Source organism: Nymphaea colorata, chromosome 4 (genome assembly GCF_008831285.2).
Source record: "Nymphaea colorata isolate Beijing-Zhang1983 chromosome 4, ASM883128v2, whole genome shotgun sequence".
Lineage (NCBI taxonomy): Eukaryota > Viridiplantae > Streptophyta > Magnoliopsida > Nymphaeales > Nymphaeaceae > Nymphaea > Nymphaea colorata.
In genome coordinates this window covers 25,391,962-25,406,914 of record NC_045141.1, presented here as the reverse complement: position 1 = coordinate 25,406,914, position 14,953 = coordinate 25,391,962, and the positions used below count along the sequence as shown (strand labels likewise).

The 14,953-nt window shown below is 37.8% G+C and overlaps 1 protein-coding gene across 1 annotated transcript; it reads right to left on the bottom strand.

Moving 5' to 3' along the window:
- Window positions 1-215: 215 nt before the first annotated feature.
- Window positions 216-10,053, bottom strand: LOC116253286 (4-coumarate--CoA ligase-like 5). Its single transcript, XM_031628049.1, has 8 exons — window positions 9,013-10,053; window positions 7,411-7,597; window positions 6,691-6,836; window positions 6,486-6,553; window positions 6,028-6,130; window positions 5,201-5,311; window positions 356-403; window positions 216-272 (listed from the first exon to the last, which is right to left on the bottom strand). Exons 1-8 carry the CDS (start codon window positions 10,051-10,053, stop codon window positions 216-218), a joined length of 1,761 nt encoding a protein of 586 aa, XP_031483909.1.
- Between the last annotated feature and the right edge of the window lie 4,900 nt (window positions 10,054-14,953).

Here is a 14,953-nt window from a genome sequence, read left to right as displayed (position 1 = left end):
GGAAGAGGAAAACTTGAAAGTATTTTAGTATGAATAATGAGGAAACATTCTATGAAGCTGAGAAAGTCAAGACTAGAAAAATTTTTTATTGTGTGATTAAGCATCTACAAGGATTTAGGAAGAAAATACTCTAAGAGAGAAGTCACAATGCCTTGTAAAATCTTGACAGATTACAAATGAGAGTTGAGAGATGGGCTCGGGACTTGTGTAGTTATTCATACGAGTCGGTAACCAAGAGTACCGGGGTAGGCATATAGATGATTTATGTCTATCTTGCAAAGATAACGACTTATGAACTTTTAGATCGTCTAAAGCCCATAAGCTGAAGCGGGTTGGACACGTGACAGATCTACACATAACCACCAAAGCGGTGGAGTCTCGTAGTAGTCTTTGAGGTGGTGAGGTATTCCCTCAAAGGTGAAGGTCGTTCTGAAAAATAAAATCAAAAGCCAAAAAGCCAACTTCTAGTCATCTTTTTGATGTGCGATTCTAGAGTTAACTTCTAGTCCTCTTTTTGATTTCCTAAGATGTTGAGGACGATTCCTTTATGTTTATATTTTGAAAATTGAGAGAGAACCCTTCTAGAGATTCAACAACATTGATGTGAAATGAATCTTAATACTTGTATGGTATTGTAGGTAATTGAAGGGTTTAATATTTGCACAACACGAGTACTCAGGTTTATGAGTTAAATTGATTATTTATTTGTTATTTTAAAGTAAAAGCTTGACATCTCTTGTTATGTTTTTTTGTTTTCTTGGTGTAGGAGAAACCACCCAATCTTGAAGAATTAAATTAAAGCAATAATTCAGTCCTAACTGTGAGTCTTTTCAAAGACATATCCCAGACATAGGGTTGAGTCTGTCATGGATTGCTTTTATCCCTATTCAGAAACATTGATTGATTTTTTGTTGGGGCATTTTTAAATGTTTGTAGAACTATACATAAGAAACTGTTGTCTGTTTGTTGTAAAAAATCATAAAACGTCTGAGCACTCCAGAACTCATGGATCAGATTCTAAATTCTGTAGAGAGGAAACATGGAAGTTCAATCTTATTTTAATTAAATAGTTGTCAGATTATTACATGTTCTTTTATTCTCTACCATTATATGCGAAGAAATATATGTACTATGAGACATAAATTTTATGGACAAGATGAAATATTTGAACTAGAAAATACCATAATTGGGGATTGGAAACTGCAAGTGAGATGATATATATCTATCTTTGCTTGAGCTGCTATTATATACAACCTCTGTTTACTTGTTTAATGTGGGCATGTCACGTTGCTGCACCGAGGATTGTGTGTTGTTTATTGCCACTGAATCATTGTTTATCTTCCATTCCAGGAAATGTTTGCTGTATTGCAAATGGTGGTACTCATTATACAGATGAAAAATAACTTTTTCAAACTCCTGTTGTTCAATTGGCAAACAACAAAAAACATTAGGTATGTTTGTGGTTTTATGGCAGCATTACAATGTCTACAACGTTATTCTATTTACTGTTTAAATGAAGTGTTGCTACTAATACAATGTTTGGAGAGGTTAACGAATAGACAGAAAGGTGAGTGAGAACAAAAATGAAGATGAAGGCCATATAATATTGTTGCATCGGTCAGTGCTAACCCTTTGCTACTGTAGAATTTTTGGTATTACTTGCTTTTTGTACTTTTGGTGTTGTTGGGTGATTACGACCATTTTAGTAATTTCTTAAGTGTGGATCTCTTTATAGTAGATCTTGGTGTGATTGTGCCTGGACTTAATCCAGAGATGAATAAATTTCATTTTGTAATGAAATATTTTATGGAGTTGTCTAATGTATTCTAAGAAGCCTTGTAGGAGCAACCTTTACTAGCAGTGCTTTGGCACATTGTTTTTGGGTTACTTTTTTGAGCAAGAACTAGTTGTTTTTTGTGGTTTTATATCGACATCTACAGTTTGGTTGCACTGCTGATTGTGTACTGAAAGACTTCCACGACAGCTGCTTCATTTAGCAAATTCTTTCAGGTGCATTGGAAATTCTAATGTTGTTTATTGCATCCACTTGACTAATTGGAGCATGTTTAATTCACTGTTCTATGTTGGAACTGTAATAAGGTGTTCCTAGGCATGCAAACTACAATGGCACATGTGAACAGAGACGTCGCAAAATCCAAATCCATCAAATCAAGCCCAATGAATGACACATTTCAATTGTAAGAATCTCTCATGGTGCTTCTGACTTCTGAGGATGAAATCGCCTAATTATGATGGTAAATTTTCTTTCAAATTTTCAAGTATATACGCTCAATGTTTTGTTATGTTGGTCTTTCCTTTTGTTGGTTGCAAAAAGAAAAAACGAGCAGCAGACACTACCTCGGTGGATAGTCAGATTGTAGAGATCAACATTATCGTGGTATTGAGAATCAACAAATCATTTTTGTTCGCTTTTATTGTGATTCACAGTGTTGCTACTTTATTTCCAGATCCTCTTTGGGCTTTGTGGACAGAACTGCTAGCCTGAAATCCAAAGCGTTTGCTTCTCATGAAGGTGAAAAAAGAAGATCTCGAGGACCTTACCAGGCAAGACTGAAGGTGCAGCACTCATTCTCGGCTTTCCTCAGTCCCATTAGAAGGGCAAGTTCTACAATAATATCAACATTTTGAAGTCTAGGGAATAATGTAAGATATCATGTTTACTTTTCAATTTATGAAAGTCATGTTGTTTTTCGATGGAAAAACTACATTTAGGAAATCACATGGTTTACTTAATTTCCTATGTGGTTTTTACTATTTAAGTTGTACGTATGTAACATGTATATTCACACGATATTTGCCAATGTTCTCACTGAGCTTTTACCAAACATCCTTTATGCTTCTAATTAATATGTATTGATGTACCAAAGTTGGGTGGTATAATTCCATTCTCCACTTGTTTGTCGTTTGTGCAAGATCACATTTTCCACTCTGTTTTTTATGGGAAAATCACATTTCACACTGAATTTTTTTTAGGGTTCCACCATATCTTATAATTTCAACATAATTTCATCAAAGATGGCCGCGTTTTGAATTCTCCTGCACTGAAAATCAGATTCCAGATGTAGACTTCTCCTCAGCCAATCACCATGGATTCATTTATGAGAGCAGGCTTCGTGGGGTGATGGTGAGATTGACTGGTTCTTTTCCGCTTTGTTTTGATATATTGACGAGATTTCAGCAACCACAAGCATATTTTGTAGAGTACTCTCGCTCCGCTGTGGAACCTACTGTTAACCTTTTGTGGATGATCTCTTCAACCTCTTCAACTAAAGAAGATATGCTCCACGTTAATCCCTAAGCTCTTTTCTGTTATTGTTTTATGTTTTTCAACATGGTACCAAAGCAGGATGTTTGGACGAAGAAGAATGAAGCCCATAGATGGCCTGCAGACGACCAAAGAGATCGGTGCCTTCTTCACCAAAGCTAGGACTCGATCCTGTGAACAAAATCTTCAGAAATCAAACTTGAGATTTCTGAATTGCTGCCAGAGCATGATCTGCCTTACAAAGTTGCCGATATTTGTGCAAAAGCCTATCCAGATCCGCCACCGAAAATCTCAAGAGGCAAACTGGGTGTCGTTTACCCACCACCCAGTTTGAGGGGGCATGATAAAGAGTAGATCAGCAAGATGAGAATTTAGGGATATCCAAAATAAGAATGTGCTGAAAATCAAGGAAATCGTTGAAGACATTGAGGATGAGAATGCACTCAATGGAAAGACAAAAATCAAGGAACCGTTGAGGAAGAGGAAGACGTTGATGATGAAAACTCAGAAAGGCAAAAATCAAGGAACCGTTTTCTAAATAATGAATATCTTGTAACAGCTCCTTAAAACAAGGAGTTGTCTCAGCTGTAATGCCTATATAAGAGATTGACATACTTTAACAATTTTAAGGCCGATGGCCTTCCGTGGGTAAAGAAGATATGCTCCACGTTAATCCCTAAGCTCTTTTCTGTTATTGTTTTATGTTTTTCAACATCAACCATATATTCTTGTTCAGTTTTGATAGGTAAGATTTCTTGATTTAGAGGAGGAGGTGAGGACTCGGTCGATAGATGATGGTCCGAAGAGCCTTCGATTCAGCTCTCAGGTATACTTTCATTTCTTTTTCCTTTAGAGTGACAAAATAGATTATTTGTCCTTATAAACTTGGTATTGGTATTGTGTTTTTAAAGTGTTTAACCTCAAGTAAAAAGTGTTTAACCTCAAGTAAAAGGGGCATAGCGTAAATGGTCGAACTAAGAACTTGTTAATAGCAGGTCTATAATTAGATTCCCATGAACATATGGGACATTATGTTCTAGAAAGGTGGTGGGGTACAACATTAATGGGTTAATGGGTGTACTACTACGGAGGTCGACACAACACTAAATGGAGGGCTTTCGGGTAGTAGGGATGACTCGAACTTCTTCTTGTCAAGATTTACAGATTAACAAAATGTTCCCATAGTGATAGGGAGCCCAAATTATTGATTTGGGGGCATCTTCCCACAATCCCACCAAAACAGAAATTTTCTGCAGACTAAAGCGATTGAGCATTTCAGAATGTGTAGTTCTCATATCAAAATTTGCAATTTTCTTCACTGTTTTGTAATAAGATTTTTATGAATCAACGACTTTGATCTCCACTATGTCATGGCCTTCCCAGAGTATTTGAAAATTTTGGAGCCCAAACTTGTTCAACCTGATGTCCAACCTCTCAGCAGTACCCGGCTTGGTACTGGGGTAGAGAACACTGACGTTTCATTGTTTGGTCTTATCGAAGGGGGGAATAAGGGTTCCTTTTGAGTTGGGGGTTTTACATGTGAGTAGTCGCGCGCGCGCGCACACATATATATATATATATATATATATATATATATAAGCTGGAGCTCAACTCGTTTAACCAGCTCATTTAACAAACTAGTCGAACTTGAGTCGAGTCCGACGTAGCTTGAACATCCCCATTTCCACCACTGTCGAAAGCCACTGATTTGATTCGAGAATTTCTTGAGTTTCGTCTTACAAACTTAATTGGAGCAGCTAACGGTGCTCTCATGTATAGAAGAAACATAAGAAGAGAACCTAAACATCATGGAACCATGAAAAAACATAATAGGGGAATACATGACATCGTAACCTTGATGCATGGCGTTTGTCGTGCAAATCATCATAGCCTTGATGGTAGTTCCAATGGTTGTTGGGTTGACAATACCGATGTGATTAGGGCCTTCCTCAGGATCTTCCCTGATGGTGATCTTGGGATGTGGTCCACAAATATTACCTTCCTTATCCTCTTGTAAGGAGCGACCTGTTTCCACATTTCAATTCTTACTTACAATTCATCACTAGATCGAGGCAGTGTTAAAAAAGGGATGAGAATATTTTAGATATGATGCAAATGCTAGCTAAGGAGATTCTTCTCATTGCATATTTGACATATTACATCGGGGAGATGTAGTAGCCTTGTATGTTGTGTTCGGAAAAGCATCGGTCCAAGTAAAAAATCATCCCACAAGTTTTTTGAGATTCATGCTCGAAAAAATTCTGTAATTCTTATGCAGACCTCATTTATATTATGGTTAACTAAAAGGATTTCTATGGCTGGTCCCTGAAATTTTCAGTTTTCACATTTTTCTCCTCGGAAGATGTTGATCCCCTTGTATAAGGTGGAAATTAGAAAAGATGGATTTGATTCCATAAACCGGTGCTGCATTTTACATCCGAACTCCTGTTTTTTCGTTTTCTTGCCTGAAAGCTCGGTCAGCAACTAAAATTTATGTTTCATCAGTGCTTATAAACAGAAATCACATCGTTTTTTTAGTTGACTTTTCGGTTGGCAAAGATGATGTGACATTCATGTATATAGCATTGTTGAAAAAAATAACCAGAAGGTATAAATACTACTAGATTTTTCACTCGATTGGAGACATGCGCATGCACACAGACACACACACCTGTTAAAATTTTTCTTATGTGTGAAATATAACTGTAGGAGAAATTTAAGTAATTTGAATAAGCGTATACCTTGTTTGCCATGTAAATCGTAATATCTTGCTCCTTCAAGTTGTTGAGAGGCTTTCTCACTATGCAGGCGGTGGGGATCTCTCCTGCCTCCTTATCTGGATACCTGAAATTCATAGTATTTTTGTATAGTCATTTCTAGACCGTACGTTAATTACATGCTTTATCATCCCTTACACGAAAACTGACTACTGATATGCTTTTTGATAAGCTGTGTTATAACTTCACGTCTTGTCTACGGTGTTGATCTCTGAATTGAATTTTTTCAGTATAAAAATATGTTTTTCAAATCACCACGCTTTTGACCTTTCTTATGGCCTAAACTTGATTTCCGAGATCTGGGAAATTCACCTACTACATGGTGAAATTAAGCAAAACCCAAAACGTTGATATTTTAAAGGTTCTTAATGCATGAGCTTTGTTTATACTGGATCTTACGAGTTCACTTATAGGGCACTCACGGAATCACTGCACAATCTTCGACTGCCTCATGCTTGCCTAGGATTTCCTCGAGCTCGACTGGAGCAACCTGCAGATCCGCCATTATTATATAACTGAGTCATTGTGTTAAACATATAATATTGCAAGCAATGCCTTTAATTTACTCATCAACCCTGACATTTCCAAGCATTGCTAACGTAGCTCGTAGCTACTAGCTAGCTTCACCTGGTAAGCTTTGTACTTAATGAGCTCCTTTATCCTTCCTACAATGTAGACGAGGCCATGGTCGTCGATGACGCATATATCGCCGGTGCGCAGCCACCCGTCCCTGTCCATGGCCTCGGACGTCGCCTGCTCGTTCTGGAAGTATCCTGGAATGTAAGGAAATTTACCAACATTAATCGCGATGCAGAGCAATGGCCAAAAAGACAAAAGAAAACGAACTCAACTACTGTAGGCATGCACCTGAAGCTTCTAGTTCTTTAAATTTTTATTTTTAAATCCCCATCATAACCCCAACTTTCTTTTTTTTGGTTTTATAGATACATATTTGTTGCTTGAAATACTCTGGTGCACCCCCACTCACTCTCGTTTCTTGTTTTTAACTCAAGTAAGGAAAGGCAAAGCTCGTCGTATGCGCCACCATTCCCTTGAAGTAAGGAATGGCCTTTAATCTTCGAAGGAAAACCCTGCGTAAAAAAAAAAAAAAAAAAACTTGAAAAATGTCTATTTATTTTCCAAAAATAGCTAAAATGATCCCAAAACGCCCTTCGTGCATGAGAATGCCAAAGTGGTGTTTTTAAATGACGCTGACAAAAATCAAAGAGTGCCTGTAACAATGTTTCCGAAGGAAATAGTCATTTGCTTCAATCAGAATAAGATCTTCTAAAACTCACGCTGTTTTAAACCCGAATGAAGAAACCAGATGTCCATTAGAGATCATACCGTGCATGATCGTAGGTCCTTTAAGCCAGAGTTCACCAGTTCCCCCGGGCGGCAGCCACCGGCCGGTCTCAATATCCACGATCCTCGCCTCCACCGACGGCGACAGTCTTCCTATCGATATATGAAACCTACCGTCCACCCCATCGCACAGCGTCATCGGCCCACTCGTCTCTGTAAGCCCGTACATCTAACATTATGGGCATCCACAAAGTTACACATGCACCATCAGCATAAATATAAATATAAATATATATATATATACATATATACCCCCAAATTTTGACGATATAAGTTATATGCTTGTGCATAGACATAATACGTTGGCTTATCATAAATCTAAGCATCATGGACAATGCACAAGTATAGTTACACATGCATTCATCATGCATCCATCAGCATATATGCATTATATAGCGCAAGTTTTGACCAGTATGAGTTGTGTGCGCAACTTAGGTAGGCAGTGCAGTATAAGTATAAGAAGGGAAGGGAAATATTTTAGTAAGATTTTTAAAAAATCATGTCTTATATAGTTATTTCAATTTTTTTATTTTTCAAAAAGTTTTTTTTTTTAACAAAAAGCAGTTGTCATTAACTATACTGGTACACGAAATAGTTTGACATGTGTTTATATATATATATATACACACGTTGGCCTATCCTTATTGGGCCGCCGTTCTACATTCACCTTTGATTTGACAGTGACTTGGAAATGGGGCCATAAAATGAGGACGGTATGTTTATATTTACAAGTTAAAAAAACATTGGAATTTGATGTGATGTCAGTGCCTTCTCTGTTTTCAAAATTATGAACCGTTGGTTCCAGTCCTTTAAGAAATTTTATCTACAAAAAGCATTGCAATTAGATGTGTAGATATGATCTTATTACCCTCTCTGTTTTCAAAACTATAAAGCGTTGATCCTAGTTCTTTAAGAATTTTTATCTACAGTCAGTTACATTCTTTATTAGAATACCCACAGAACTTCATTTGCTCCTTTAGATCTCTTGTCATTCAATGGTAAAAAATGAGGGTCAGTATCGACTATTGAATAGTGAGAGAAATGGGGTCGTTTGGATTGCAATAGTCTACATTGATGTACCCATATATATACCTGGTGTCTTCATCTATCTCTCCATACGTCGAATGCAATCCAATCAATTTGGTAACTGATTTCTTCTTTTATCTCTTCATGCTTTCAATGCAATCTTATGTCTATTGTTATGACGAACTAATCTCGAAACACAGAATATGGCTGAAAGGCTAGCTGCCAACTATAGTTTGGCTCACTTGGGTTGGTTTGGTTTTTTGTCAAATACAACTTGGAAAACGAAGCCCACTTCAGATTGGAGACATGGAGGGAAACATAAACAAAAATTTAGACAAATTCCAATTTCATTAAGATCAATGAACGGTAGGAATTAATGGAGACCATTCAAACGAGCTTTACTCATTATCTGGTCACACAGCTACAGCAATCCCTCTCCATTGAATACGTTTTTCTTTAGCATGCATTAACCAGTAGAAAGATGAAAGGTAATCGGAGCTGTCGTATTTAATGGACCGAGAAGGCGAGTGTTTGCTGTGGAGAGATGAAGAGAATTACCTGGGTGAGAACAACCTTGGGGAAGGCGTTGGTGAATTTTATCATGAACTCTCTCTCTAGTGAAGCACCAGACGAGCAAACCTCCTTGAGGGAACTTAGGCTGCAGTTTTTGGCCCGTTGGGAGCTCAACAGTTGAACTATCATGGGCGGAACAAGCGGAAGCCTCGTTACCGCGAACCGATCCACGCAGGCTAGTACGTCCTCTAGAACGTATTTACGGGCGATCACCGCACAGGCTCCCGTCGACAGTAACCCAGTGATGAACACCGCCATGCCATACATGTGGAACAGAGGCAGCACGCACAGATACACTTCCCTCCCTTCATGCTTGCTGCTCCACACGCTCCTGAGGATGCAGGCCATGGAGATGAAGTTGCCATGGGAGCAGAGCACCCCCTTGCTCTTCCCCGTCGTCCCCGACGAGTAAGCAAGCATCGCCGTGTCGGACTGCTTGATCTTCACGCCGGGTGGCAGCTCGTAGATCATGTCGGCCGGCCTCTTGAGCAGTTCTTCCATGAATGGCTCCAGTAGAATGAGAGGCTTTGCCAGGAGGCCGTGAAATTTTGGTTTCAGTTCCACTGTGGTGAAGATGAGCTTGGGGTTGGAGTCCTTGGTTTGAGATTCGACTTCGTCTCTCAGGCACAAGGGGTTGATGGGGCTGACTATTGCTCCCAAGGACATGATGGCCAGCATGAGAAGGGGATAGTAGAGGAAGTTGGGAGAGATGATGAGAACTACATCGCCCTTCCTGATGCCTAGCGAATGGAGGGCTGAAGCGATCCTGTTGGTGAGGGAAGGGAGGTCAGAGTACATGATCTTGGTGCCGGTTTTGGCGTCTATGAAGGCCGGTATGGATGAGTTACTTTGAAGGGAAAGAAGAAGGAAGGAAGGGTAGTCGAGGAGGGGAGTGTGGGGGAAGTCGGGGGTTTGCCAGAGGCTGTAGTAGACGCCCGCTGAGCTCGAGAAACCACTGGAGTGTAGAGACTCCATTGCTTCTGATGCTTCTGAGAGCAGATGCTTGGGAGAGCACCGGTGAACCATTAATATAATGGCTGTCCCGTCTCGGATGACGTAATTTCACTAATCTGCTAAATAACCGCATTCATTTTCAATATCCTCTCACTGTTCCGGTCCACGCTGACGTTGAATGATGGTTGGGCGTAGGGATGTCAATATATCCTATTTGAAGGCCGACCGATCCAATTCGAAATAAACGGATAAAAATTTAATATCCGATTAAGAAATCGGATCGGTTTCGGATTTAATAAATGACATCCGATCGGATTCGGATTCGGATATACATGAATATCGGATCGGATTCGGATCGAATTCAGTTTTAGACAAATATCCTCTATCTAATACTTGAAAATGGCAAAATTCGGTTCAAAATTCGGATTCGGATTCGGATATAAGTATAAAAATCGGATTCGGATTGTAAAATCGGATTTCGGATTCGGATTCGGATATGACTTTGCTTTGTCTGAATTCGAATCCGAATCCGAATATATAAATATCCGAAAAAACAGATATGATTGAAGATGTATCCGATCCGTTGACATCCCTAGTTGGGCGGGGCCTAAAAGGTGTGTAGTGTCGGTTTGATTATGGTCAACGTGTGAATCTGCGTACACAACTTTCTGTCATGAATGTGATAGTTGATGGGTGTATCTTGCTTTGTTTAAGTGTCAACCTATTTTAGGAATCCAAGAGCTAGCCCCCAACCCCCAACTCAACTTATTTATAAAAAAGTTTGAGATAGAGTTTAAATTTATACTAAAAATGTTAAATGAGTAGAAAATGTTAAATGAGTAGAGTTCAAGTTGTAAGAATTAAACTCGATTCAGCTGGACTATGTAAAACTGGTTTATCATAATTGAATTAATTAAACAAGTTAAACAAGTTGAAAGTTAAACAAGTAAAAAAAAAAAAAAAAAAAAGATAAGTTAACATAAGCGAGTTAAACTAGTTGAGCTCGAGCTTGACACTATATGGGCAAGTCGAGTTCCAGCATGTTCTTTGGAGCTCAACTCAAATCCCAGCTAACTCGAGCTGAGTTAAGGGTCAAGTTGAGTAGAAAAGAATGGCAGAGCCTTCAAGCTTCTATTTTGAACAATGGATTGGAAGGAAGGTTGGTCGTCACCCGAATGAGGGTGAGATCAGCCAATTTAGCCATGCCAGTTGGCTTGCGTTGTCGAATTCTGGTGTTGCACCCATTTTCTCTTGAGCTTTCGCTGTTTCTTCAAGGGAACCTTTTGCGATTGATTCCTTCTTTATTGCAATGACAATGGAGCAGAATTTTCAATATCATCTCAAAAATGGTTGCGTGCTACTCTGTTAACTCCTTCTCCTTTCATGATTTCCGAAGCTTCGTGCATGTCATCCCAAACAAAAGAAAAAATGGAAAATGGGATTTGCGGCTACCGATGGGCCACGCCCAGCATTGAATTTAAAAACTGGGGGAAGTCCAGGTGGGAAACGAAACGGGAACCTTTCTTTTTCACCTTCCATTCAAGACCACCATCGCCGCTGGCTGATCTCATCGATCGCGTCTTAAAAATCCGACGTCGGTGAACCATCGTCTCATCGATCGCGTCTTTTATTGCCCAATTTGTTTCAATTATCAACATTGTGACGACAATGCATTAACAATTTATCGATGTTTAAAATTTATACTATGCAAAGCATTGACTTTATCAATTTTCATGAAAGGGCATATATTCTAAAGTTGGTTTATTTTTAATGTCATGGACATTACTAACATATAATGCATATAGAATTAACAAGTAACTATTATTATTATATTTCACTGGATTTTTACATCTGCACACTTCTTTAGCACCTCATCCACTCTCACATGATATGATGTTGCCTAGAGTTTGTTTATTAGATATTCGAAAAAATTGTTTTGAAAAAACTGACATGGGATTGAATCAACCACCGAATGGCACCGCTTTGCCGCCAATTCGATTTCAATCGGCCCAACATGGATTTGGCCCAAAACATTGCTTTTATCATTAAAATACGGATTACATGTGTTTGATTTTTCTTTCCTATTAATCAAACGATTAGATATTCGTTAATCTCTTTTCTCCTTGTCTCCCATTAAAAATTTAAGTAAAATCTGGGGATCAATTTGAGTTGACAGGTTTCACCATCTAGTGTGAAGTCAACTGGTTTTTTACTTTTATTTTAAAAAGAAAAGAAAGAGAAGAAGTTTCATACCTCCCCTGACCTAAGGCGTAGGAAATGGAGTCGTCAGTTTTTTACTTTTACCCACCTAACTGGCATTGCCTTTTCCTACCTAACGTCAGCTCCAACTAATTAGTTATGGAGACACTTATGCTCTTACAAATATTAAATATAATATGTAAATTAATTCTATTTCTACGCCTCCAACTAATAAATTTTTATCTCCGCCGTGGCCCGTGGGCTTCAGCCATTCCATTGTTTCGATCTAAACTGTCACATCAAGATGCGGCGTATCTATGCGGGTGTTGGTGCCGGTGCCCTACATTTCAAAAAATTTAAGTACGATGGTACGGTGAAAATATTTATTATGATTATTAATTATTATTATTATAATATATTAATAATATCAAATTTGTTAAAAAAACTGCAAAAATGAACTAAAATGAACGTGGTGCGGTTTGGGTGTGAATCTGAGTCGCATCCATGCCCTCATAACGTGGACGCCGGTGCGTTTTCTTTTCTGGTGCACCCTCGTAACTGAGGGTGCAAACCTGCCAAGGGATTGAGCTCATCGACCAGAAGTAATGGCAGATTCAGAGTCACATGTCGCCGTTCACCTATTTTCTGAAATATTATTTTGTTATTTTTTTTACAGCTTTTGCAAAATAAATTTTCATTTGTTTTTTAGTGAATACGGCTGATTCACTTGAGTTGATTCGGTTGGACTCATTCACCCAATTAGAAGCTCCAGCAGTTTCGTTCTGAATTTTACGGAGACTTGACTTGATTTGTTGACAAGGCCCAATCAGTTCAACCTCAATTCTTTTCCACGTTTGAATGTCCACATATGATATACTTTTGGTTGTTAGTTTTTTTTTTCTTTTTCCTACTCTTCCTATCTCTTTTTTTTTTCTCTTGAAAATTCAGTTTCTGATTAAGATTATTGCTGCAAACTATTCTGGTTTTGATTTCGTTCAACGACCAGACTTAGACTAATTAGATGTGTCATTTTCCCGTGCCTGCTGAAAAAATATATTTAATTTGTAGAGGATATATATATATATATATATATGTGTGTGTGTGTTGTATCAAATCTTAAAGTAGTGTTTGATGACTGGAAATCTGAAAATAAAAATATTTTTTGGAAAATATATTTTTTAGAAAAATGAAATGAAGGAAATTTTCTTATTTTTAATTTTGATGTGTGTGTGATGACTGAAATTTATTTCTTAGTTTGATAAAAAAGAAATATATTTTCAGATTGAATGGAAGATGAAAAAAGGAAAAAGGGAATGAGAAAGGAGGAATATAAAAATATAATATATTCCTCCTCTCTCTTTCCTCTCTTCCTCCTCTCTCCTTCCTTTCTTCCTCTTCTGTCCTTCTTTCTTCCTCTTCCTCCTCCCTCCCTTCTGTTCCCTTCTGTCATTCCTTCTTCCTCCCTCCTTCCCTTCTTCCTCCCTCCCTTCTTCCTCTTCCCTCCCTTCTTCCTCCCTCCTCCCTTCCTTCTCCCTCTTCCTCCTTCCCTCCTCCCTTCCTTCTTCCTCCTCCCTCCTTCCCTTCTTCCTCCCTCATTCCCCTTCTTCCTTCGCATCTCCTCTTCCTCTCAACGGTAAAAAAAAAAATCTGGAAAAATTTTTCCACCTTTCTGGCTGAAAAAATTTTTCTGAAAATATATTTCTGTTTCCAGCACTAACAGTAAAAAAAAAAATCATGTTTGACAAACAAAAAAAATTTTAAAAATTTTAAAAATGTTTCCTATGCTACAGGAAATTTCTTGCGCAACAAACACTACCTAAGGGATACCTCAAGAGAGAGTAAGTCGGTGCACGCAAGACATATTTGGGAATTGGGTATTTTAAAAATTATTTTTAAATTTTTTTTTAGTTTTTTAACTTTTTTTTATCCCTACAAAAATATTTCTATTAATAAAGAACATTTTAGTCATTAAACATATTGGTGCAACAAAAAAAATTGTGCACTCATATAATCAGATTCGACCTCAGGAGGCTCAAGCCACTCTTATTTTAACTTATGAAAGAGTGTCACGTAATCATCAAAAGAATAGCGCCCATAAAAATCAAACTGGCAATTAAACTTTCATTGGCAGTCCCACAAGCTAAACTATGTTGTTGCCATTTACTAAGAATCCATATGGCATTGTTAAAAGCTTCAGCCCAGTCGTACTGGTTGGAGGATCAACATGAAACCTGGCTAAACCAAACTCTGGCTACTATGCTCCGATGTTCCCGTAGAACCCTCATTTTTTTTCTGTGCATCTTCGAACAAATGGCATTGTGGTGCCATTTCTCGAAGCATATGACTTGTAAATTCTCCCCTATCATTTCTGTGGAAATTAATGTGATAAATTAAATAGCTGTTTAAAACTTAAAAAAGTGTTTTTTTAATATTAAAAACAAAAAATGCGTTTTTAACGTATTTTTTTATTTTTTTAAAAGCCAAACAGTCTTTTTATTTTCTAGTTTTTATTTATTGCAAATCTACTTATCTTTTGAGTATGTGTTACTAGTTTCTCACTTATTTTATTTTCTTTTTATTTTTAATTTTAAAAAATTTTAAAAATTTACTAATTTTTTTCTATTGTTTTCAAGCTCGCCGCATTATATTCGAAAAAAACCTCGCAGTTTATTTGTGACTATGATTGATAGTACCAACTAATATAGCGAACAAGAAGGCCATGGTGCTTCCCCTCATCCTCTCATAAAAAATTAAATGCAACTATAAGAAATGA